The 26010-nt window shown below is 47.0% G+C and overlaps 1 protein-coding gene across 1 annotated transcript in view; it reads right to left on the reverse strand.

Moving 5' to 3' along the window:
- The window catches only part of Trpm6 (transient receptor potential cation channel subfamily M member 6), a 178923-nt gene that overhangs the window by 110433 nt on the left and 42480 nt on the right, over window positions 1-26010 (reverse strand). The window contains exons 5-11 of the mRNA XM_021151275.3: window positions 25270-25483; window positions 24625-24749; window positions 21556-21727; window positions 15829-15997; window positions 15033-15156; window positions 2979-3051; window positions 2763-2863 (exon numbers count right to left, since the gene is read on the reverse strand). Of these exons, the coding sequence (XP_021006934.1) occupies window positions 2763-2863; window positions 2979-3051; window positions 15033-15156; window positions 15829-15997; window positions 21556-21727; window positions 24625-24749; window positions 25270-25483 (978 nt within the window). The remainder of the gene's footprint in view (window positions 1-2762; window positions 2864-2978; window positions 3052-15032; window positions 15157-15828; window positions 15998-21555; window positions 21728-24624; window positions 24750-25269; window positions 25484-26010) is intronic.

Raw genomic sequence — 26010 nt, forward strand, 5'->3', positions numbered from 1 at the left:
GAAATTGAGAAAACCTAGAAAACACAAACACAAGAAATGCAAGAGGCACAATGAGCAGTCATCAATGGAATACTCAGAAAACAGGAATCTAGGAAATTCTAGGAATCTAGGGGAAACAGAGGAACAGACCCATGGAAGCAGGTTCAAAATAATGTACATAATGAAGCTGTAGGTGTTCTGAATGGGAATGGCCCCCACAGCCTCATATAACAGAATGGTTGGTCTGTAGTTGGTGGAACTGTTTGAGAAGGACTAAGAGGTGTGGCCTTGTTAGATAAGGTGTGTTACTAGGGGCAAGCTCTGAGGTCCAAAAGACTTGCACTGTTCCCATGTGCCTCTCTGCCTCCTGCTTCTGGTTTTGATATATGTGCTCTCAACTGTTCTTTCTACCATGCTTTTATTCCACTCTCATAGACTCTGACACTCTGAAACCTTAAGTTTAATTAATGCTTGCTTTTATAAGTTGCCTTGTTCATAAAGTTTTATCACAGCAATAGAAAAGGAGCCAATACAAGACCTAACATACAGCATTGTGAAAGTTCAGAGCCTTGGAGAAAGTACATCTTTTAAAACTTGTAAGGAAGGAAAAATGGCCACAAAGGATCTAAAGACAGAATTATGCTCATTTGTCAACTCCAGTGCTGGGCACTCAAAATCCTACAGGGGAAAAAAAATAAGTAGTTCTAGAACAAGCAAAAGCATTTACCCTGAAAGCATAGCTCCCTGAGATGAATCCTTAGAACTTATGTTACAGTATAAGGGAAGAACTGACTCCACAAAACTATCCTCTCATCTCCACCTGGGTATCGTGGCATGTGCACACTTACACATACACAGACCCACACCACCACCACCACCAACTACCAACATCCCAATCTCTACCACCACCACCAAAATAATAATAATAATACGAATTTTAAAATATCTCTAGTTGTGAGTTAAAATATAGCCATATGTTAGGTCCTCTGAAGACTTATCTTCCATGCTCTTTCTTGGGAAGTTGCTAGTCCATGCCTCATTACCGAAGAGTAAAGCTAGAAAAGAAATCTTGAGAAATAGTAAACAAACAAGAAGATTCCATGCTGGTGAGGGAATCAGAATAACACAACCAAGCACCAAAACCAGAAGACATCTTTGGACACTACAGGGTGAACCACACAAGACAAAAAGGCCAAGAAGTGTCTAAGACCGGTGAATCAGAAAGTATTATGTGATAAAACTTAGAATTTAGAAAGTTAGAACTATCAAAAATGTCAAGTGTAAGGGCTCATTGTAACAGGAAATCATAATTTTTATAGTCTTCTAACCTTATTTGATATTTTAAACCATGTGCATGTGTTAGTTTGAATGAAACACAACTGAAGTATGTTACAACTTAAATTTTTAGTAAAATATTAATTGGCATTATCACTAATATTGACCTCATTTTCCTGCTTTTTGCTGGTTTCTGTAGAAAGTAGAAGATAGCACCATGCAGCAGGGTAACAATAGAAATGAGCTCAAGGGGATACCAGCTGCTCATGCCAACAAAAGGCTGCTGGATTTAATTGATTCCTTTAGGGGAATGATCTAAGATTTGGTGGTTGTCCACTAGTCATAACCAAAGTTTCAAACAGCATTCCTCTTACACACAAGCATCCTGGTCTTATACTTGGTGGACTAAGAAATGTTCAGCTCCATTCAAAATCTTCAGAGTATTATCTGTCCTTTCTTGCACAAATGAGGGAATGCTGGTGTTTAAGTATTGGAGAATGCATAAGTAGAAGAAACGCAGACCCACTCCAGCTGGCAGTGGTCAAGTTAAACTTTCATTTTACTCTTGAACAAACCATTGTTCAAATGACCAGCACTTCTACATGCAGAGCAGAGTCTGAGTCAAAAGTGAGCAGAAAAGGAATAGGCAATATGAAGACAAAGATGCCAAGTCTTGTCTCTCCATCTAGTCATCTATCAGAGAGTCGTAGGCTCTCAAGCAGAGTCAGTACTTTTAGCTAAAGTGTTTACAATTTATCCTGGACAACTGTTATCATAGCTCACATGTCAGCAGTGTGACAAGTAGCTGAATGGCCTTCACTCTCACGGGATGCTGACTTTGAGGTGACCCACAAATCTTTCCAAGGACAACTTGTAGAATAAAGTTTTTCCCTTGGCAATAATTATTCCCCTCATCTTTGTCACTTGCATAGTCAATTCAGACCACAACAGCTTTAATCTTGGTTTAGTTACAAGAGATTCCTGTAGGCATTTTAGCATTGTGATCTAGTCTGACCCTTTAGAACAACACTAATCACAGCGTGTAAATAAGGGTAAGTATAGAGACAGGAGACACACATGGTGTTTTCAGTGGATTAAGATGCTAAGGGCTGAGAATCTATTGGTTTTTAGTCTTCTTGTGGTAGCCTCTATATGTTTCACTATAAATACTACATTTATACATACATATATATATATATATATATATATATATGCCACTAAGACAATATTTCAGTTCTAAAAAATAAAAAGCAAAATCACATTCATTTAAAAACAAATTTAAAATCTTTCTAGCCTTTTGATCTTTTTAACTTTGTATTTCAACCTTCAAGAAGTCAGAGAAATTTTGTTTTCAGGGAAACAAACCATGGAAGAGCCATGCCTTTGCTTCCCTGGGTGCCTGGGCCTCAGAATGATAATTGATTCTCCTCCAATTTTGTCTTTATCCCTACCCCCAACAAACCAATATGCAAAATACTTTTTTTCAAGTAATGTCATTTTCATTATACCTTCCAATGTTGTCCATAAATTAGGATATGTTTCTTGGCAATGTCCATTCTATCCCAAGCCATTGCCAGATTTAATTGTTCTGATATTGATAAGCTTGTACCTAGGGGGAAGGAAAGGAATAATCTATTTTAAAATACCTAGATGGAAAGCACAGCAACTTCTAGAACATAAGACCAGGAGGAGAGGTGGAACTGCAGATCAACTAGGTCACTCACCCTTCAGCAGAGCTGTGAGGATGGCCAAATCAAGATCTTGGTGCTCCTCAGAATCAGCATCAAATATGGTGATCTGTGATAGGGAAAAATCAGAAAGGTACTCAGTTTAGAATCTACCTTAGAAATGCCTTCAAACAGAACCATCATTAAGCCGGGCAGTGGTGGCACACACCTTTAATCTCAGCACTTGGGAGGCAGAGGCAGGAGGATTTCTGAGTTCAAGGCCAGCCTGGTCTACAGAGTGAGTTCCAGGACAGCCAGGGCTACACAGAGAAACCCTGTCTTGAAAACAAAAACAAAAACAAAATAAAACAAAACAAAAGAGATCAGCATTTAAGGGCAGCACTTTAATCCTAGCACTTGGGAGGTAGAGATAGGCAGATTTCTGAGTTCGAGGCCAGCCTGGTCTACAGAGTGATTCCCAGGTTAGCCAGGGCTACACAGAGAAACCCTGTCTCAGAAAATAAATAAATAAATAAATAAATAAATAAATAAATAAATAAATAAATTTTAAAAAATCAGCATTTAAGCCACAGGAGAAAATATTCCTTGCTTGGCCATTTCAAAGCACCATGGTTCTATTTTACTTATAGAAGAAAAACTGTTTCAAAGAAGGTGACAAAAATTAGGAGCCTCTTAGGAAAAACAATAAACTTTTAAAATCCCATGTGGAGTGGAGCTTACTATGGGAGCCTCAGTGTTAACTCCCAATACAAATCAACTCATTCCTCCTGCAGAATGGCAAATAGGCGGGAGCCCTGGGCTCACTTAAACTTAGAGACTAAGACCTTTCCTTCATAGTGATTAGTGACGCCTCAAATATTCACCCTAACCTCAGTATGATGACCCTGGACCTCAGGGATGGCACAATGAACTGCAGTCTTCCCAATGTCCAAGTGCATAGGACATCCTAGTGTGTTAACGACTTTTAATATACATCAGCATGCGTGTTGTGAGATTTTCAGCAAGGTAGCGTGTTCTTGTGGTTCTTGTTTCTCCAGTCTCCCACTCCCTGCTCCTCATGCACCCCCTTTGTACCCTCCCCACAAATCGTTCTCCTCCCTATGTCCCACGTGTGTTCTCCTCCCCATGTTCCACGTGTGTTCTCCTCCCTATGTCCCACGTGTCCTCTTGTCCTTGCACACATTACCTTTAGCATTTATTCTTTTTTGGTCTCCTTTCTAGACTTTACCTACATTTGTACCTATTTACATACATACTACAGCTTTCCAAATGAAATTATATCTCATTTAATACAGGAAGCTACATTGACAGGGGGGAAAAAAGCCAGGAATGGCAAGTTATGTTCCCAAGTAGGACTAGATCTAATTAGCCCACCTTGGGGATGTATCTTTTTTTTTAAATATTTTTTATTACATATTTTCCTCAATTATTTTTCCAATGCTATCCCAAAAGTCCCCCCATACCCTCCCCCCGACTCCCCTACCCACCCATTCCCATTTTTTGGCCCTGGCGTTCCCCTGTACTGGGGCATATAAAGTTTGCATGTCCAATGGGCCTCTCTTTCCAGTGATGGCCGACTAGGCCATCCTTTGATACATATGCAGCTAGAGTCAAGAACTCCGGGGTACTGGTTAGTTCTTAAAGTTGTTCCACCTACAGGGTTGCAGATCTCCCTAGCTCCTTGGATACTTTCTCTAGCTCCTCCATTGGGGGCCCTGTGATCCATCCAATAGCTGACTGTGAGCATCCACTTATGTGTTTGCTAGGCCCCAGCCTAGTCTCACAATGTATCTTAAAGCCACTAAATAGAAGTTACATGTCCACAAAATGGCAAAGATTCTGGAAATAAAAAGACACAACTAAAAAAACCTACTCAAAGCCCTATTTTAAAACTATGCATACATACATACATACATACATACATACATACATACATACACACATACATACATGTTGCATCCTTTTAACCAGAGTGCTACTGTGTGCATAAGCAAAATCTCCAACCACCAACTCCACAGAGCCCAACTGCTGTCATGTGAGCACCCCAGTTTTCTTCTCTAGCCTCCCTGGATCTTTCTGTTCACTGTTCAGTAATTATATTACACAAATGACAGGAAGAAGTAAGCACTTTAAGATAACGCCTGCCATTTCTTAACTGGGTAATTGGACAAATCACATAAATTGTTTAGCCTTTAGGTGCATAATTTCAAAAATGGAATTGAGCAGCCATTGTCATATTGAACTCTGTCCTGGGCAATTTCAGATGAAATAGTGAATTTGAAAGCATATGGCTACTTATAAACAGGGCTGTGGTTACTGAAGATGTCAATGGGTTTGTCGTGGTCATTCTTGCCGGGCTTACACTTGCTCCATTGATTTTGTAAGGTCAGAAGCTTCAGCACCAACACAATGCCTTTGTGATTTTGCTAAGCCTTCCATTTCTTGATAGACTGCTACAAATGACAATAAATCTGCATTTACTCTAATGTTCTGTTTTCCATCATCCTAGTAGTCACCAATACAAATTTTGGGATCAGTTCCCTGAATCATACAGAAGTTTTCCTGAGTCTTCATTATAGTCATAGCCCCTTTTGCCTTGCCTTGCCTTGCCTTGCCTTGCCTTGCCTTGCCTTGCCTTGCCTTGCCTTGCCTTGCCTTGCCTTGCCTTGCCTTGCCTTGCCTTGCCTTGCCTTGCCTTGCCTTGCCTTGCCTTGCCTTGCCTTGCCTTGCCTTGCCTTGCCTTGCCTTGCCTTGCCTTGCCTTGCCTTGCCTTGCCTTGCCTTGCCTTGCCTTGCCTTGCCTTGCCTTGCCTTGCCTTGCCTTGCCTTGCCTTGCCTTGCCTTGCCTTGCCTTGCCTTGCCTTGCCTTGCCTTGCCTTGCCTTGCCTTGCCTTGCCTTGCCTTGCCTTGCCTTGCCTTGCCTTGCCTTGCCTTGCCTTGCCTTGCCTTGCCTTGCCTTGCCTTGCCTTGCCTTGCCTTGCCTTGCCTTGCCTTGCCTTGCCTTGCCTTGCCTTGCCTTGCCTTGCCTTGCCTTGCCTTGCCTTGCCTTGCCTTGCCTTGCCTTGCCTTGCCTTGCCTTGCCTTGCCTTGCCTTGCCTTGCCTTGCCTTGCCTTGCCTTGCCTTGCCTTGCCTTGCCTTGCCTTGCCTTGCCTTGCCTTGCCTTGCCTTGCCTTGCCTTGCCTTGCCTTGCCTTGCCTTGCCTTGCCTTGCCTTGCCTTGCCTTGCCTTGCCTTGCCTTGCCTTGCCTTGCCTTGCCTTGCCTTGCCTTGCCTTGCCTTGCCTTGCCTTGCCTTGCCTTGCCTTGCCTTGCCTTGCCTTGCCTTGCCTTGCCTTGCCTTGCCTTGCCTTGCCTTGCCTTGCCTTGCCTTGCCTTGCCTTGCCTTGCCTTGCCTTGCCTTGCCTTGCCTTGCCTTGCCTTGCCTTGCCTTGCCTTGCCTTGCCTTGCCTTGCCTTGCCTTGCCTTGCCTTGCCTTGCCTTGCCTTGCCTTGCCTTGCCTTGCCTTGCCTTGCCTTGCCTTGCCTTGCCTTGCCTTGCCTTGCCTTGCCTTGCCTTGCCTTGCCTTGCCTTGCCTTGCCTTGCCTTGCCTTGCCTTGCCTTGCCTTGCCTTGCCTTGCCTTGCCTTGCCTTGCCTTGCCTTGCCTTGCCTTGCCTTGCCTTGCCTTGCCTTGCCTTGCCTTGCCTTGCCTTGCCTTGCCTTGCCTTGCCTTGCCTTGCCTTGCCTTGCCTTGCCTTGCCTTGCCTTGCCTTGCCTTGCCTTGCCTTGCCTTGCCTTGCCTTGCCTTGCCTTGCCTTGCCTTGCCTTGCCTTGCCTTGCCTTGCCTTGCCTTGCCTTGCCTTGCCTTGCCTTGCCTTGCCTTGCCTTGCCTTGCCTTGCCTTGCCTTGCCTTGCCTTGCCTTGCCTTGCCTTGCCTTGCCTTGCCTTGCCTTGCCTTGCCTTGCCTTGCCTTGCCTTGCCTTGCCTTGCCTTGCCTTGCCTTGCCTTGCCTTGCCTTGCCTTGCCTTGCCTTGCCTTGCCTTGCCTTGCCTTGCCTTGCCTTGCCTTGCCTTGCCTTGCCTTGCCTTGCCTTGCCTTGCCTTGCCTTGCCTTGCCTTGCCTTGCCTTGCCTTGCCTTGCCTTGCCTTGCCTTGCCTTGCCTTGCCTTGCCTTGCCTTGCCTTGCCTTGCCTTGCCTTGCCTTGCCTTGCCTTGCCTTGCCTTGCCTTGCCTTGCCTTGCCTTGCCTTGCCTTGCCTTGCCTTGCCTTGCCTTGCCTTGCCTTGCCTTGCCTTGCCTTGCCTTGCCTTGCCTTGCCTTGCCTTGCCTTGCCTTGCCTTGCCTTGCCTTGCCTTGCCTTGCCTTGCCTTGCCTTGCCTTGCCTTGCCTTGCCTTGCCTTGCCTTGCCTTGCCTTGCCTTGCCTTGCCTTGCCTTGCCTTGCCTTGCCTTGCCTTGCCTTGCCTTGCCTTGCCTTGCCTTGCCTTGCCTTGCCTTGCCTTGCCTTGCCTTGCCTTGCCTTGCCTTGCCTTGCCTTGCCTTGCCTTGCCTTGCCTTGCCTTGCCTTGCCTTGCCTTGCCTTGCCTTGCCTTGCCTTGCCTTGCCTTGCCTTGCCTTGCCTTGCCTTGCCTTGCCTTGCCTTGCCTTGCCTTGCCTTGCCTTGCCTTGCCTTGCCTTGCCTTGCCTTGCCTTGCCTTGCCTTGCCTTGCCTTGCCTTGCCTTGCCTTGCCTTGCCTTGCCTTGCCTTGCCTTGCCTTGCCTTGCCTTGCCTTGCCTTGCCTTGCCTTGCCTTGCCTTGCCTTGCCTTGCCTTGCCTTGCCTTGCCTTGCCTTGCCTTGCCTTGCCTTGCCTTGCCTTGCCTTGCCTTGCCTTGCCTTGCCTTGCCTTGCCTTGCCTTGCCTTGCCTTGCCTTGCCTTGCCTTGCCTTGCCTTGCCTTGCCTTGCCTTGCCTTGCCTTGCCTTGCCTTGCCTTGCCTTGCCTTGCCTTGCCTTGCCTTGCCTTGCCTTGCCTTGCCTTGCCTTGCCTTGCCTTGCCTTGCCTTGCCTTGCCTTGCCTTGCCTTGCCTTGCCTTGCCTTGCCTTGCCTTGCCTTGCCTTGCCTTGCCTTGCCTTGCCTTGCCTTGCCTTGCCTTGCCTTGCCTTGCCTTGCCTTGCCTTGCCTTGCCTTGCCTTGCCTTGCCTTGCCTTGCCTTGCCTTGCCTTGCCTTGCCTTGCCTTGCCTTGCCTTGCCTTGCCTTGCCTTGCCTTGCCTTGCCTTGCCTTGCCTTGCCTTGCCTTGCCTTGCCTTGCCTTGCCTTGCCTTGCCTTGCCTTGCCTTGCCTTGCCTTGCCTTGCCTTGCCTTGCCTTGCCTTGCCTTGCCTTGCCTTGCCTTGCCTTGCCTTGCCTTGCCTTGCCTTGCCTTGCCTTGCCTTGCCTTGCCTTGCCTTGCCTTGCCTTGCCTTGCCTTGCCTTGCCTTGCCTTGCCTTGCCTTGCCTTGCCTTGCCTTGCCTTGCCTTGCCTTGCCTTGCCTTGCCTTGCCTTGCCTTGCCTTGCCTTGCCTTGCCTTGCCTTGCCTTGCCTTGCCTTGCCTTGCCTTGCCTTGCCTTGCCTTGCCTTGCCTTGCCTTGCCTTGCCTTGCCTTGCCTTGCCTTGCCTTGCCTTGCCTTGCCTTGCCTTGCCTTGCCTTGCCTTGCCTTGCCTTGCCTTGCCTTGCCTTGCCTTGCCTTGCCTTGCCTTGCCTTGCCTTGCCTTGCCTTGCCTTGCCTTGCCTTGCCTTGCCTTGCCTTGCCTTGCCTTGCCTTGCCTTGCCTTGCCTTGCCTTGCCTTGCCTTGCCTTGCCTTGCCTTGCCTTGCCTTGCCTTGCCTTGCCTTGCCTTGCCTTGCCTTGCCTTGCCTTGCCTTGCCTTGCCTTGCCTTGCCTTGCCTTGCCTTGCCTTGCCTTGCCTTGCCTTGCCTTGCCTTGCCTTGCCTTGCCTTGCCTTGCCTTGCCTTGCCTTGCCTTGCCTTGCCTTGCCTTGCCTTGCCTTGCCTTGCCTTGCCTTGCCTTGCCTTGCCTTGCCTTGCCTTGCCTTGCCTTGCCTTGCCTTGCCTTGCCTTGCCTTGCCTTGCCTTGCCTTGCCTTGCCTTGCCTTGCCTTGCCTTGCCTTGCCTTGCCTTGCCTTGCCTTGCCTTGCCTTGCCTTGCCTTGCCTTGCCTTGCCTTGCCTTGCCTTGCCTTGCCTTGCCTTGCCTTGCCTTGCCTTGCCTTGCCTTGCCTTGCCTTGCCTTGCCTTGCCTTGCCTTGCCTTGCCTTGCCTTGCCTTGCCTTGCCTTGCCTTGCCTTGCCTTGCCTTGCCTTGCCTTGCCTTGCCTTGCCTTGCCTTGCCTTGCCTTGCCTTGCCTTGCCTTGCCTTGCCTTGCCTTGCCTTGCCTTGCCTTGCCTTGCCTTGCCTTGCCTTGCCTTGCCTTGCCTTGCCTTGCCTTGCCTTGCCTTGCCTTGCCTTGCCTTGCCTTGCCTTGCCTTGCCTTGCCTTGCCTTGCCTTGCCTTGCCTTGCCTTGCCTTGCCTTGCCTTGCCTTGCCTTGCCTTGCCTTGCCTTGCCTTGCCTTGCCTTGCCTTGCCTTGCCTTGCCTTGCCTTGCCTTGCCTTGCCTTGCCTTGCCTTGCCTTGCCTTGCCTTGCCTTGCCTTGCCTTGCCTTGCCTTGCCTTGCCTTGCCTTGCCTTGCCTTGCCTTGCCTTGCCTTGCCTTGCCTTGCCTTGCCTTGCCTTGCCTTGCCTTGCCTTGCCTTGCCTTGCCTTGCCTTGCCTTGCCTTGCCTTGCCTTGCCTTGCCTTGCCTTGCCTTGCCTTGCCTTGCCTTGCCTTGCCTTGCCTTGCCTTGCCTTGCCTTGCCTTGCCTTGCCTTGCCTTGCCTTGCCTTGCCTTGCCTTGCCTTGCCTTGCCTTGCCTTGCCTTGCCTTGCCTTGCCTTGCCTTGCCTTGCCTTGCCTTGCCTTGCCTTGCCTTGCCTTGCCTTGCCTTGCCTTGCCTTGCCTTGCCTTGCCTTGCCTTGCCTTGCCTTGCCTTGCCTTGCCTTGCCTTGCCTTGCCTTGCCTTGCCTTGCCTTGCCTTGCCTTGCCTTGCCTTGCCTTGCCTTGCCTTGCCTTGCCTTGCCTTGCCTTGCCTTGCCTTGCCTTGCCTTGCCTTGCCTTGCCTTGCCTTGCCTTGCCTTGCCTTGCCTTGCCTTGCCTTGCCTTGCCTTGCCTTGCCTTGCCTTGCCTTGCCTTGCCTTGCCTTGCCTTGCCTTGCCTTGCCTTGCCTTGCCTTGCCTTGCCTTGCCTTGCCTTGCCTTGCCTTGCCTTGCCTTGCCTTGCCTTGCCTTGCCTTGCCTTGCCTTGCCTTGCCTTGCCTTGCCTTGCCTTGCCTTGCCTTGCCTTGCCTTGCCTTGCCTTGCCTTGCCTTGCCTTGCCTTGCCTTGCCTTGCCTTGCCTTGCCTTGCCTTGCCTTGCCTTGCCTTGCCTTGCCTTGCCTTGCCTTGCCTTGCCTTGCCTTGCCTTGCCTTGCCTTGCCTTGCCTTGCCTTGCCTTGCCTTGCCTTGCCTTGCCTTGCCTTGCCTTGCCTTGCCTTGCCTTGCCTTGCCTTGCCTTGCCTTGCCTTGCCTTGCCTTGCCTTGCCTTGCCTTGCCTTGCCTTGCCTTGCCTTGCCTTGCCTTGCCTTGCCTTGCCTTGCCTTGCCTTGCCTTGCCTTGCCTTGCCTTGCCTTGCCTTGCCTTGCCTTGCCTTGCCTTGCCTTGCCTTGCCTTGCCTTGCCTTGCCTTGCCTTGCCTTGCCTTGCCTTGCCTTGCCTTGCCTTGCCTTGCCTTGCCTTGCCTTGCCTTGCCTTGCCTTGCCTTGCCTTGCCTTGCCTTGCCTTGCCTTGCCTTGCCTTGCCTTGCCTTGCCTTGCCTTGCCTTGCCTTGCCTTGCCTTGCCTTGCCTTGCCTTGCCTTGCCTTGCCTTGCCTTGCCTTGCCTTGCCTTGCCTTGCCTTGCCTTGCCTTGCCTTGCCTTGCCTTGCCTTGCCTTGCCTTGCCTTGCCTTGCCTTGCCTTGCCTTGCCTTGCCTTGCCTTGCCTTGCCTTGCCTTGCCTTGCCTTGCCTTGCCTTGCCTTGCCTTGCCTTGCCTTGCCTTGCCTTGCCTTGCCTTGCCTTGCCTTGCCTTGCCTTGCCTTGCCTTGCCTTGCCTTGCCTTGCCTTGCCTTGCCTTGCCTTGCCTTGCCTTGCCTTGCCTTGCCTTGCCTTGCCTTGCCTTGCCTTGCCTTGCCTTGCCTTGCCTTGCCTTGCCTTGCCTTGCCTTGCCTTGCCTTGCCTTGCCTTGCCTTGCCTTGCCTTGCCTTGCCTTGCCTTGCCTTGCCTTGCCTTGCCTTGCCTTGCCTTGCCTTGCCTTGCCTTGCCTTGCCTTGCCTTGCCTTGCCTTGCCTTGCCTTGCCTTGCCTTGCCTTGCCTTGCCTTGCCTTGCCTTGCCTTGCCTTGCCTTGCCTTGCCTTGCCTTGCCTTGCCTTGCCTTGCCTTGCCTTGCCTTGCCTTGCCTTGCCTTGCCTTGCCTTGCCTTGCCTTGCCTTGCCTTGCCTTGCCTTGCCTTGCCTTGCCTTGCCTTGCCTTGCCTTGCCTTGCCTTGCCTTGCCTTGCCTTGCCTTGCCTTGCCTTGCCTTGCCTTGCCTTGCCTTGCCTTGCCTTGCCTTGCCTTGCCTTGCCTTGCCTTGCCTTGCCTTGCCTTGCCTTGCCTTGCCTTGCCTTGCCTTGCCTTGCCTTGCCTTGCCTTGCCTTGCCTTGCCTTGCCTTGCCTTGCCTTGCCTTGCCTTGCCTTGCCTTGCCTTGCCTTGCCTTGCCTTGCCTTGCCTTGCCTTGCCTTGCCTTGCCTTGCCTTGCCTTGCCTTGCCTTGCCTTGCCTTGCCTTGCCTTGCCTTGCCTTGCCTTGCCTTGCCTTGCCTTGCCTTGCCTTGCCTTGCCTTGCCTTGCCTTGCCTTGCCTTGCCTTGCCTTGCCTTGCCTTGCCTTGCCTTGCCTTGCCTTGCCTTGCCTTGCCTTGCCTTGCCTTGCCTTGCCTTGCCTTGCCTTGCCTTGCCTTGCCTTGCCTTGCCTTGCCTTGCCTTGCCTTGCCTTGCCTTGCCTTGCCTTGCCTTGCCTTGCCTTGCCTTGCCTTGCCTTGCCTTGCCTTGCCTTGCCTTGCCTTGCCTTGCCTTGCCTTGCCTTGCCTTGCCTTGCCTTGCCTTGCCTTGCCTTGCCTTGCCTTGCCTTGCCTTGCCTTGCCTTGCCTTGCCTTGCCTTGCCTTGCCTTGCCTTGCCTTGCCTTGCCTTGCCTTGCCTTGCCTTGCCTTGCCTTGCCTTGCCTTGCCTTGCCTTGCCTTGCCTTGCCTTGCCTTGCCTTGCCTTGCCTTGCCTTGCCTTGCCTTGCCTTGCCTTGCCTTGCCTTGCCTTGCCTTGCCTTGCCTTGCCTTGCCTTGCCTTGCCTTGCCTTGCCTTGCCTTGCCTTGCCTTGCCTTGCCTTGCCTTGCCTTGCCTTGCCTTGCCTTGCCTTGCCTTGCCTTGCCTTGCCTTGCCTTGCCTTGCCTTGCCTTGCCTTGCCTTGCCTTGCCTTGCCTTGCCTTGCCTTGCCTTGCCTTGCCTTGCCTTGCCTTGCCTTGCCTTGCCTTGCCTTGCCTTGCCTTGCCTTGCCTTGCCTTGCCTTGCCTTGCCTTGCCTTGCCTTGCCTTGCCTTGCCTTGCCTTGCCTTGCCTTGCCTTGCCTTGCCTTGCCTTGCCTTGCCTTGCCTTGCCTTGCCTTGCCTTGCCTTGCCTTGCCTTGCCTTGCCTTGCCTTGCCTTGCCTTGCCTTGCCTTGCCTTGCCTTGCCTTGCCTTGCCTTGCCTTGCCTTGCCTTGCCTTGCCTTGCCTTGCCTTGCCTTGCCTTGCCTTGCCTTGCCTTGCCTTGCCTTGCCTTGCCTTGCCTTGCCTTGCCTTGCCTTGCCTTGCCTTGCCTTGCCTTGCCTTGCCTTGCCTTGCCTTGCCTTGCCTTGCCTTGCCTTGCCTTGCCTTGCCTTGCCTTGCCTTGCCTTGCCTTGCCTTGCCTTGCCTTGCCTTGCCTTGCCTTGCCTTGCCTTGCCTTGCCTTGCCTTGCCTTGCCTTGCCTTGCCTTGCCTTGCCTTGCCTTGCCTTGCCTTGCCTTGCCTTGCCTTGCCTTGCCTTGCCTTGCCTTGCCTTGCCTTGCCTTGCCTTGCCTTGCCTTGCCTTGCCTTGCCTTGCCTTGCCTTGCCTTGCCTTGCCTTGCCTTGCCTTGCCTTGCCTTGCCAAGGTAGGGTCTCTACCTAGGCTGGAACCCATCACATAAACCAGGCTGGCCTCAAACTCACAAAGATCAACAGTCTCTGCCCCTCCTGCCTCTGCCTCCTGCCTTCTGCCTTCTGCCTCCTGCCTCCTGCCTCCTGCCTCCTGCCTCCTGCCTCCTGCCTCCTGCCTCCTGCCTCCTGCCTCCTGCCTCCTGCCTCCTGCCTCCTGCCTCCTGCCTCCTGCCTCCTGCCTCCTGCCTCCTGCCTCCTGCCTCCTTGCCTTGCCTTGCCTTGCCTTGCCTAAGGTAGGGTCTCTACCTAGGCTGGAACCCATCACATAAACCAGGCTGGCCTCAAACTCACAAAGATCAACAGTCTCTGCCCCTCCTGCCTCTGCCTCTGCCTCTTGCCTCCTGCCTCCTGCCTCCTGCCTCCTGCCTCCTGCCTCCTGCCTCCTGCCTCTGCCTCCTGCCTCCTGCCTCCTGCCTCCTGCCTCCTGCCTCCTGCCTCCTGCCTCCTGCCTCCTGCCTCCTGCCTCCTGCCTCTGCCTCCTGCCTCCTGCCTCCTGCCTCCTGCCTCCTGCCTCCTGCCTCCTGCCTCCTGCCTCCTGCCTCCTGCCTCTGCCTCCCCCCTCCTGCCTGCCTCCTGCCTCTGCCTCCTGCCTCCTGCCTTCTGCCTCCTGCCTCCTGCCTCCTGCCTCTGCCTCTGCCTCTGTCTCTGCCTCTGTCTCCTGCCTCCTGCCTCCTGCCTCCTGCCTCCTCTGCCTCTCTGCCTCTCTGCCTCTCTGCCTCTCTGCCTCTGCCTCTCTCTCTCTGCCTCTGTCTCTGCCTCTCTGCCTCTCTCTGCCTCTCTGCCTCTCTGACTCTGCCTCTATCTCTCTGCCTCTCTGCCTCTCTCTGCCTCTCTGCCTCTCTCTGCCTCTCTGCCTCTCTCTGCCTCTCTCTGCCCCTCTCTGCCTCTCTTTCTCTCTCTCTGCCTCTCTGCCTCTCTGTCTCTCTGCCTCTCTGCCTCTCTGCCTCTCTCTCTCTGCCTCTCTGCCTCTCTGCCTCTCTGCCTCTCTGCCTCTCTGCCTCTCTCTCTGCCTCTCTCTCTGCCTCTCTCTGCCTCTCTCTGCCTCTCTGCCTCTCTGCCTCTCTGCCTCTCTGCCTCTCTCTCTCTCTGCCTCTCTGCCTCTCTGTCTCTCTGCATCTCTGCCTCTCTACCTCTCTGCCTCTCTACCTCTCTGCCTCTCTGCCTCTCTGCGCCTCTGCCTCTGCCTCTGCCTCTGCCTCTGCCTCTGCCTCTGCCTCTGCCTCTGCCTCTGCCTCTGCCTCTGCCTCTGCCTCTGCCTCTGCCTCTGCCTCTGCCTCTGCCTCTGCCTCTGCCTCTGCCTCTGCCTCTGCCTCTGCCTCTGCCTCTGCCTCTGCCTCTGCCTCTGCCTCTGCCTCTGCCTCTGCCTCAGCATGTACTGGAAATAAAGGTGTATGCCACCACACTCAGCTGAACTACATTTGCTATTGCACCCTTGATTCTCAAATTTGCCTGTGTCCAATGTACACAGGGTACCCTCCTGCAAGTCTCACCCAAGATGCTATAATGTGGTCATCTAAAACAGAAGATGAGTTCACTAAATACATAGAACTACTCTTTCAACTCTTGCAAGTATCTATGTTTGATAACTCTTCTGAAATACTGTTTTTCTAAGTGTTTTGTCCCAGATAGACTCTGATAGTTAAAGCACGAAGAGCAAGAACGAAAGTGGAGCAACAGGAAGCCAAGTTTATAAAACTCAAGGCACAAATTCTGCAGAATCACATCTATCAAATTTCAAAATAGGTGTTCCATGTATTTTTTTTTAATGTGAAAACAAAGGGTTGATTTCTGGAAGGTAGCCTTTTTTAAAAAAGTCATTAACTCATCATACTTACAGAATCCTTGTGCACCATGCACTCCATTAGAATTTGGAAAAGGTGCTTAGACTGTCTAAGGCTAAAGTTGAACATGTTCTGAATCAAACAGAAGAGCTCTTCTTTCACCTGAGGGCGTAGAATCCTGGCAGAGAAATAAACAGCAGAGCTTGATGCAACCCAAAGAAGAGTCCAAGATAGACTCTGACATTGAAAGCATGAAGGGCAAGAGGCAAGGTGGAGCAACAGGAAGCCAAGTTTACAAAACTCAGGAGTCAAATTGTGCAGAATTACATCCATCAAAGTTCAAAATGGGTATTCCGTGTATTTTTTTAATGTGAAAACAAATGTGTGATTTCTGGAAGGTGGCCTTTTTAAAGAAACTCACGGCAGGCACCTATTCGGAAGGTCAACCTCCAGACAGCCCAAGAGCAAGAAACAAATGCATGGCAGGGGCAGAGGGGTGCAGAAAAGAACAAATTTTAATGTGAGGAGTAGTCATCTCCAGGACCCCCTGGAGTAATACACTCTACGATACTATACTCAAACTAATAGGATTTAAGAGAGCAGTGAGTTTTCAGTTTCGGCATAATACTCTCAAACAGTCTGAACACCTAAAATGGTGGTTCATTGTTCAGCTACAAAGACTGCAACTCCTCTGGTTACAGGTAGGAGTCTGATGCACAAGTGAAAGCGGAGTGACTGTCTCAACCTGTACTGTGACAGTATCTAGCTCAGGAAAACACACAGTTTGAAAATCCAAAGAAGAAGAAGGAATAGTCACAGTGTTTTCAAAATAGAAGGCTCAACAACTCACCCTCCATCCTCCAAATGTTTGTAAGTGAAGGCCAAGAGGTCAGCAGCTCTGCCTGTCCCCTCGCACACCACCACTGGCTCCTTGTTCTTGACAGTCTCCCATACCCAGAGGATGACATTGGGACCTCCTTCCATCACCAGCCCCACCACAGGCACACCTTGTCTTGAGCCTGTTTCAGATGGCAAATAGAATCACACTGTTACAAAGCTGTCCTGTCTCTGTCAGCCAGCCACCTTGATTTGTACACTTAAATCCTTTAACTGTTGCTGTATCTTTCTGCTTGATCAGATCAACACAAAATCAGAAACTTGGACTTCAGATAAAATGTAGTAGCTATGCTGAGGGCATCTTCGAACTTCTTCTGGGTAAAAGATTAATAAAAGCTTTCAATAACTTTTTCAAAAGGCCTTAAAACGTTTTAATGTTTCATTGTTACAAAGTCTTAAGAATTTCAAAGTAAAGTAAGCAGAACTATATAATAGATTCCAGTGTCTCTGCCTCTCAGCAAATCAACTGGGCTTTGCCAGCTCAGTAACTTTTAATGGTGGCAAGGGCAACCTTCAATGTCTTTTCTATTTCAGCATGGTATATCTTTTAGTGTTTGAATTTCTTATCATAATTAGATATTACCTTATCAAAGCAAGAACACAAAAAAAAAAGCTGCAGCAACTGTGAAGAATTCTTTTATAGAAGCTACTAAATTGAAAAACTTAGAAAATGACATTTATAATACATCCTATTTATAATTTCAAAGTCCCATGTATAAATATGTATTTTCTATATATGTATGTCCATACCTATATCAACAGCATGTTCTATAAGTGAATGGAAATCTCTGGGTGAGTAGACAATAAATCATCAACAGTGCAGAAGATGACAATTTAGGGAAATGTTAAAAACTGACTTTTTGGTATTTTGAAACAAGTTTTAACTACATAGCTGAGGTTGGCCCTAAACTCATAATCCATTAACCTCTTGAGTACTCATTACAAGCATGAACTGCCATGCTCAGCTTGACTTTAATCATCTTCCTTATTTAAAATTTAACGTTATTCATTAATCAATGTTACTTTTAAATTTACATATTTGAGTCTACATTTCAACAGAGAAAAACTGGTTGACAAAGTTTTATATTTATCCTGAGTAACAGAGAACTTTACTTGTGGTAAAGTGTTTTCAGGGTCATGCTGTGGCCTTCCTCTTGCCATCCCCTACCCTCAGAGATAGGGATTGTGCTAGCTTGAATGAAAATGTCCCCATAGGCTCATAGGGGTGCTATTAGGAAGGGTGGCCTTGTGGAGGAAGCCTGGCCTCGTTGGAGGAAGTATGTCACTGGGGCTTTGTTTCACATGCTCAAGTTATGCCTAGTGTCTCACTCTCAGCCTGCAGTCTGCTGATCTAGATGGAGAACTTTCAACGACTTCTCCAGCACTGTGTCTGCCTGTTGCTGCCATGTTTCCTTCCATGATGATAATGAGCCAAACCTCTGAAGCTATAAGCCAGCCCCAATTAAATGTTTTCATTTATGAGAGTTGCTGTACTCATAGTGTATCTTCACAGCAACAAAATCCCTAACTGAGACAGGGGTCTAAACAGGCTGACTTCCAAGAGAAGTCTCTGCGCACAACCCACTTCCTGAGGTTCATAATACACCCCCCCACCCAAGATCTTGACTTCCAGAGGCTGCTTGGACTTCTGACCCAAGTACATCCTCTGCAAAGCAAGAGGGAGATTTGAAAAGTAGAGAAGTAGTTGAAAGATATTTGATCCCAAGTTGGGTATCCAGAGGATTTTAGGGTGTAGCCCACCTGGAATCGCAAACTGAGCTGAGACAGAAACAGGGTAAATAGGTTGAGGGGACCACCTCTACCTCATTGTGATGCCCTGGCTCAGTACTCATAAAACCTAAGAACACTAAACATAAACTAGCCCAGCTTACACATATCAAGGTCAATAAGTAGAGCATATTAGTGTGTTGATTTGATTTCAAGCTTTTACATATGCCATAGCAGCATGTGGGCACCATTGTGCTTCCCAGTCCCACACTCCACAAATATGACGGGCTGTTGCAGTTACCCAAATATTGCATGCAGTCTAATTAACTGGTGTAATAATTTTTCATTCCTTTTCCATTCAATCCTACTTCATTGTTATCTCCATTTTTAAAATGCTATTGAGCATACAGGGAGTATAGCAACAGGTAGATTTAGGACTCCTCTAACAATATCTTACAAAAGCTAAGTGAAATGGGTAAAGTGATATATTATGGTATAAAAGTAATGAAATTTTTAAAAAATGTCATTAATTTTGAGACAATATAAATATATAAGGGTTTTGAGGGGTACTGAAGACCAATTTCAGGGCTTTTCCACATGCTAGATACAAGCATTGATCTACACCTCCAATCCTAGAATTAAAATTAAAGAGAATTTCTTATATCCTGTATAATAGCATGGGAATTATATATGTGTTAAACTATGTCTATTGCCAGGAAAATATGTTATACTTAGTAAAGAAAGAAAAACTATCAAAAGAAACATTGATATCAATTTTATGCCTATGAATGATGTGTGTGTGTGTGTGTGTGTGTGTCTGTTTGTCTTTGACTCTGTGTGTGTGTGTATGTGCAGAAAACTTCTAAAGTTTATATGTGAAAATGGTAATGGTTATTTTTATAACAACATTGTAAAAATTCTTTTTTCTTTTAATGCATGCTCTGTGAGTGTTACAGAAAGCAATATTTTATCACCAAGGAGGGGAAGGGAATCAATAAAAGCATTTTGGGAAAGAGAAAAAAGAGAATTTTATTCCTGCTAGGGCTAATTTGAGTCAATAGATAATTCTTTCAAAACGAACTATATTTATGATGGCTTTCTAAAAAAAAAAACTTACTATAATATTTAAGCAGAAGGCAGAGAAGGCTAAAGGTTGATCAGTAGGTACTAAGCTATAATTAGATAAGAAATGAAAAAATTCCAGTGGATTTATGCAGTGTGATGAGCTCTGATAACAATGATATTGGGTACATATCACAGAGCCCCATGGGAATTTTGAATGTGTCCATCATAAAAAAACAGGAGAGATGTTTAACCTGCTTTGAGTAATATACAGTTCATTCATGGCACCCTCATAATATATACAAGTTTATTTTTGTGTGTCAGTTTTTAAAAGTTAAATTTATTTATTATCTCCTGTTAAAAATTAAAATGTCTAGTGCTAGGAAGCCTCATAAGAGAGCTATTGGATGCTGCCTGCTAATAAGAATGAAGAAGACCTCCCAGTCCTCCTATATCCATCCCCTCCCTCTCCTCCGTGACTTCTGATCAGGGTATATTATGTGAGATCCCTAGATAGTCAATAGAAATACTATGTCTAAAAAAGGGGGGCTAGAAAGTTGGGGGGAAAAGGAGTCCAGCCTGAGCTATATGAAAGAGCCTTTCTCATAGAAATAATTCATGGAGGGAGTAATGCATAAAAGGGAAAAAAGCATAGCAGAAGACAGACAGACAGATGGTCAAAATCTGTAAACCATGTAGCCACATATATCTGCGTGTTTAATTCTTTATATGCTTGGAGAAAAGATGGTAAACAAACACAGTACAATACTGCCAAAAGACAGTAATAATCAAAAAGGCCACGGTTCTCTGAGTTTACAGCTCCTTAATAGTCATCTCGGCAAACAATACTTTCCTCTGTGGAGACCACAGTAAAGTTACCAGGAGCAGCAGGGGCCCTGAACCTATGCTTCCTACCTTGACGTGACAATGACTGACACTACCATTCGTTGCTCCCATTCCATGGCCAGTGTCCAGAGGTCAGGGATTCCTACAGCAACTCTAACTTGAGCCATTACATTCCATTTATCCTTTTATTTCATTTTTTAGAAGTACTTTTTGCTAATAAGGAAGGCTTGCCAGCAATTTCAAAGATACTTTGATGATTTTTTTTTAGAATTAAATTATCAATAGTTACATATCTTCATTCTGTCAAATCTTATGAATACTAAATACAAATATGTAATCCCCCATGGACACACCAGGTATGAAGATCAGACATCAATAGAGAAGAACTTCCATATAACTGTACCAAGAGAGAGGAGGAAGAAAGAAACAGACCTTGAAGATTAAAGAAATACTGTGCACCCAACACTTCTAACCACATCTACCATGGTCAGTGTGAGTTGACAACCAGGAAGGATCTAGAATCATCTGGGAGATGGCCCTCTAGGCCTGCCTGTGAGAGATTATCTTGATTGCATGTATTGATATAGGAAGATATTGATATGAATATTAGCAGGACTATTCTCTGGAAAGAGCATCCTGGACTGTATAAAGTGGAGAAAGCAGTGTGAGCACTAGTATGTCTTCACGTCTTTCTGCTTCCTGATTGTGGATGCGATGTAACCAGTTGCTTCAAGCATTCAAGCAGCTGTTGCCTTGACGACCCCACCATGACAGACCATCTTCTCGAACTGAGAGTGAGAGCAAGCTCCTGAAGTTGCAGTTATCAGCAGATTTCATGACAGCAACAGGGGGAAAAAACCAAGACAATATTGAACGCATTTCTCTCAGTTTTTGCAACAGTACAAAGCCTTACACTTAAAATGTTTAAAAGCTTAGCAGGCATTATCTCTATTGCCCAAGATCACAGACAGTAAAGACAGAGTTGTCTCTGCCTCACATTTCCTGCTGCCTCAAAGGAACCAAGAACAAAAACTAAAAGATCTTATTTTTTCCAGTCAATACTCAAAGGATACAAAGAACTTGAGCCCCCTGAAAGGTACAGATATTTTATGGAAGATGTGGCTCAGTACAACAAAGGGCCCACTTAGTGATGTCTTAATAAAAGGTCTCCATTTCTCCAGAAACTCTTTTCTGCCTGCCTAGTACTCCTGCTCCACAAATAACACCAAAGATCATTTGCTGCTGTTGCTGCTGCTGTTGCTGCTGCTGTTGCTGCTGCTGTTGCTGCTGCTGTTGCTGCTGCTGTTGTTGCTGCTGTTGCTGCTGCTGTTGCTGCTGCTGCTTTGAGGAGGTAAGGATGGCTCTTTGCAGTGCTGGGTTTGAACAGAGCCTCATATGTGGTAGACAAGCACCCTACCATATCAGTGTTTGACAAGCACCTTGTCAAAGGGATTACCTACAGTCTGCTACATAGACTCTCCAACCCTAAATGACTTTCTTAAGGCAGTTGTGTGACTACATCACAAGGCATTAGCTTTCTATGCCCTCATTTCTAAAGCCCTATCTGGTTTTAACTCTATCCTTAGTTCTGATTTTTAACCTCTTCCCTAACTAAAGTCACTGAGCCCATGAATGAAATTTCAGTCTTCCTTGACAATCAAAGCTTAGATACATATTCCTCTCAGGTTCATCTCCTTATTTCTCTTTAATTATTCCCATTTACACATGAAAACTCCCCCACCCCCTCTTTCTCTATCTGGCCTTACGTTCTCTTGGAGGCTTTGCTAAGGTTTCATTCCTAATGAAACCTCTGACTACTCTGCCCCCACCCACCCAAATTACTTCCTCTATGCTATCATCACCAACAATCTGTATCAACATATATCCTGCTTTCGTTTATCTTTGACTACGTCTGTGTTAACTGGCTGCTCTGGATGCTCTAAGGTGTTGATCACTTAGGTCTGTCCACCCGGAACAGATGATAAGGAGGCACCTTGCTCACTAGCAAGCCTGCAGCCAGAGGCTGAGCTCTGACACAACTTACAAGTGTGTATCTTCTGCATTGAGAGATGCTTCTCCAGGTTGCGCCTGAGCTTCTCTTCATTTCCATACATGCCCACCGTCCCATCATCACACAGGATGAAGTGAGAGTGCATACAGTTTAGCGTGGTGAGCTTGCTGAGTGGGTTACCCAGTGTCTGGTACATACACACCACCTGAGACACAGCAAGGACAAGAGGGCGTCAGAGCTCAAAGTCTTCCCAGACTTCACTGATTCTAAACCCTGTCCCTATACACTAATGAAGGATGTTTCTAGATTAAAAGGATCACTTACAATTTAGGACAGTGTTTCTCAACAAGCTTATCTTTTCTAAAAAAAAAAAAAAAAAGACCCCATTTCTTAAAGATCAAATGAGGCTCTACAATCAATATTCACCTCACAGTGCATGAAAAAGACAAAATCAACAATACCCACACATAGCCTGCCCCGTTCAACAGGATAAGCACATAACCATGGACTTTGATGTCTGCGTAGTCATATTCCTAAAAAGGTTCTAAATACATCCCTTGTTTCTCACCACTAAAATATAGTTCAAGGATGGGTACCAGTCCATAGACTACACCACCATCCAAAACTTATTCTAGTGTACTTCTGAATAGCATTTAGCCCTGGTTTTTTTTTTCACATATTCCAAAGGAAACAAAGGATAAAAGACAACAATGTAGCATTAAGGTCTTTTTGACATTATGGACTCTGTGTGTGTGTGTGTGTGTGTGTGTGTGTGTGTGTGTGTGTGTGGTAGTAATAGTAATAAATTTATCAATAGTACCCAGATCACATATTAACTCTGTCTTCTGCATGTGGTCATACTATATTTGGAAGGAGTTTGGACTAAAACACAACAAAAGCAAACAAACAAACAAAAAAAAACCCCTCTATTTTAAGACAGACTGGGAGGAACCCTGAGGAGCAGAGAGAGGAGAAACTCTCCTCAGGATACATTGTACAAAAGGGGAATAAAAAGAAGATGAACATTGTCATCTATTTTCTAGTGCCATGAATATTATATTCCATACTACTGAAAACAGGAAACCTGATAAATACATGCACAGGTCATGTAAGCAAATACTTTAAGGACAGTGTAGTAGAAAGTATGAAATAAAAGATGTCCAACGCTGGATTCCATTTATGCACAGCCTCAATTTTTAGGTGTCTTTGTTTAAGATGGGCTGAATGTCTGTAGAGGCAAGGAGAGAAAGAAAGAAAGAAAGAAAGAAAGAAAGAAAGAAAGAAAGAAAGAAAGAAAGAAAGAAAGGAAGGAAGGAAGGAAGGAAGGAAGGAAGGAAGGAAGGAAGGAAGGAAGGAAGGAAGGAAGGAAGGAAGGAAGGAAGGAAGGAAGGAAAAAAGAAAAGAAAAGAAAAGAAAAGAAAAGAAAAGAAAAGAAAAGAAAAGAAAAGAAAAGAAAAGAAAAGAAAAGAAAAGAAAAGAAAAGACAAACAAAAACAACAACAACAAGGAAAGAGACCTGAGGTAGGCAAGGCATAGATGGCAGGGGATTGATCGAGAACTCGTGTGATATCCTAGTAGAGGGAGGAGATGTTGGAGTGGGAAGGGTTAAGCTAGAAGTGGAGAAGGAAAGAAGAGATGGGAGAGTAACAAAATGAAGGGCTTGTGGGGAAAGTTCTGTGGAAAAGTCCTACGAATTCACAAGTTGGCTAAGAAGGAGAAATTCAAGAATACTAGTTTTGCCGATATAATTATTTGATGTCTGGAATTTGCTTCAAAATAATGAACACTATTATTTGGAAATGGATAAAAGAGTACATGAAGCAAAACTTGACAACAAATTTTTAGCTGTTTAAATCGGGGAATGGCACACAAGAACTCATGGTTCTAACCCCACTGCTGTCTAATAGGTGTGATTTTCCCAAACTAAAAGTAAAAATAAACCATGCCCATGTCCACTTCAACTGACATGAGAAAACAACTGTTAAATGACCAAACAACAAATACCAGATTCGTAGTGTAAGATTCTATCATTATACTTTAGAAATAGATAGGGACTCTGACAATATCTCAGTAGGCTCTGTCCATTCCCTGCCAACAGACACAGGTACAGGGATCTGGGAAGATGGGTGATATGGCAAAGAGTTTACTAAGACCTGAATTGAATCCCCAGCGGGAGGGAAACAAGCAGGGCAGGGGAGGTGAGAAAAAAGCCAAGCTTGGTGGTACATGTTTGTATTGCCAGCACTGGGAAGACAGAATTGGCAGATCCCTGGGGTTCTTGGCTGGCCTGCCTAGCCTGCTCAGTGAGAGGCCCACATGAGATGCTATCTCAAAAGAAAAACTGGGGGTAGGGGATAGGGCACCTGAGGGATAATACCGATGTTGTGTTCTGGCGTCCACACAAGTCTACATACATATGTGCACATACATGCACACACACACACACACACACACACACACGCATACATACACATACATGAACACATACAACCAAAACACAGACATGAATGAAGCGAAGCAGATTATAAGTTGGGGCAAGAGAACTAGATGGGGCCAACTAAAGAGTGTACTGTACTCGGTGCAAAACGTTGCAAGGTTCTATACATTGGCTGGGTAAAGGATGAACCCACTGACGAACTGACAAAAAGAAGAGCATGGTCCAATTTGTATTTTATAGGAATTATTCAGCTATTGTGTTGAGACTAGACTACAACAGAAGACAGGAGTGAGAGAAAGAAAAACTCTTACAAGCATTTGGATGTCAAAACATGGTCACTTGCATCTGCCTCAATGACACTGGAGGGGAAGGATAAGTCAGAGTCTGGCAATATTCTGAAAGTGGAGCTAAGAGTTGATTGACAGGTCAGATTCGAGACATAGCACAAAGTGAACCCTCTAGGCTTAGATCAAGCTTTTTGGCTTTGGCAGTTGTGAGACAGAACTGGCATTTTATGATATAGGATGCCAGATGTAGCAGGAAGACAGACGACAGTTTGGGATTTATTTCATTCGAAGAGTCTTATCAGACATTTGGGTACATTGTAAAGCGGGCAGTTGAGATGGATGTTCATTTCCCTCTGATGGAAAGGATTGTCTACTCACATCTTTTCCAACCAGCTCTCTCTGGTTCTCAATGACTCCCCAAGGAGGGATTCCAACTGTCCAGATTTTCCTCAAAGACTTAGAGGAATGGGCTTTTAGGGCATCCCCAACGTGCTTGGACACTCCTATGAAACCAGAGTAGAATTGAATTTGAGCTCACAGAACATGATAAACAATGACTCTGACAGACACAAATAGAGAACCATATGTAAAATGTCATTTTTAAAGAAGGCTCTGAGCACAATAAAATTGGATGCAGGCTTCCTGGCTGTCTCTCTCCTCTCTTAACCTCGCTACTGCTTACTACTGAACAAGGAGGTAACATCTCTCCTTATCTTTGAACAATCCTAACAGTAGACACTACTCTTGCCTTGCTAGAATGCTCCATGCACTGCATACCATCATGAGCATGCTAGTGTTCTCTAGTGTACCAGTAAAATAGCCTGCAGATTACCTCTGATGTAAAAGCATGAGGTTCAGAGACCACTGTTTTAGGGTGGGTTTTTGGTTGGCTGTTGTTTGCCTTTCCCCCTAATATCACTGTACCTCCTGTGAGTGCTGCATAACTGCCACTCAATATCAGGCTACCTGACTCACAGTTAGAAAGGGGAAGGAGAGCAGAAGGGAATCGAGCATGAGCTTTACCTGAGTTTATGCCTTCTGTAATTATCCACGCTCCTGTGGTCTCTGCAGCTTTGACCAGACCCTGGCTGAAGGTCTCTTTGAGCTTGGAGGATATCTTGAAGTTCTGAAGACCCCCATGGACAGAGATCACAAGCTTTGGCAGTTCCATATTCCACTCTTTCAACATTAAGTGCAACAGATGATCCGATTTCGTATCCCAAGAAGTTCTAATGTACTGGAAGGGCAGCACAGACCCATGAACAGAACAGAAGCATGCTAGTCAGTATGCTGAACACACAGGAGGCCCATGAAAGCAGCCATGGGGCCTCTCTAAAAGTTTAACTTCACCTAATGGGAATATTTGCTTTTAAAGGTTCCACACTCCCTCCAACTTCCTTCTGGGAATTATAAATCACTACAGGAAGCTTCCTCAAGTTGGAGGTTGGTCTTCACAGTTCTTCAGAAGACTGGAAGTGAGGGAAAAATAATACTTCATTGATGTATCAGCAAAGCCATTTAGAGGGAGCTTTACAAAATAGATGGAATGTGACTCTTTATAAATGCCACAGATTTGCATTTCCTTGGTCCTTTTCATACACATGAAAAATTTTTAAATTTAGGAGCATGAACATATATATTGTCCTTTCAGTGTACCTACCAATCATTTCTTTGCATATGATTATTTTTTGCATATGATTATTCCTCTGAGAAATTTTTCTTTTCAAAACAACTATACTCAACAGGAGCCTAGCATGAAGGTCC

This window comes from Mus caroli, unplaced genomic scaffold (genome assembly GCF_978045245.1).
Source record: "Mus caroli unplaced genomic scaffold, Mus_caroli_1 scaffold_20, whole genome shotgun sequence".
Classification (NCBI taxonomy): Eukaryota; Metazoa; Chordata; class Mammalia; order Rodentia; family Muridae; genus Mus; species Mus caroli.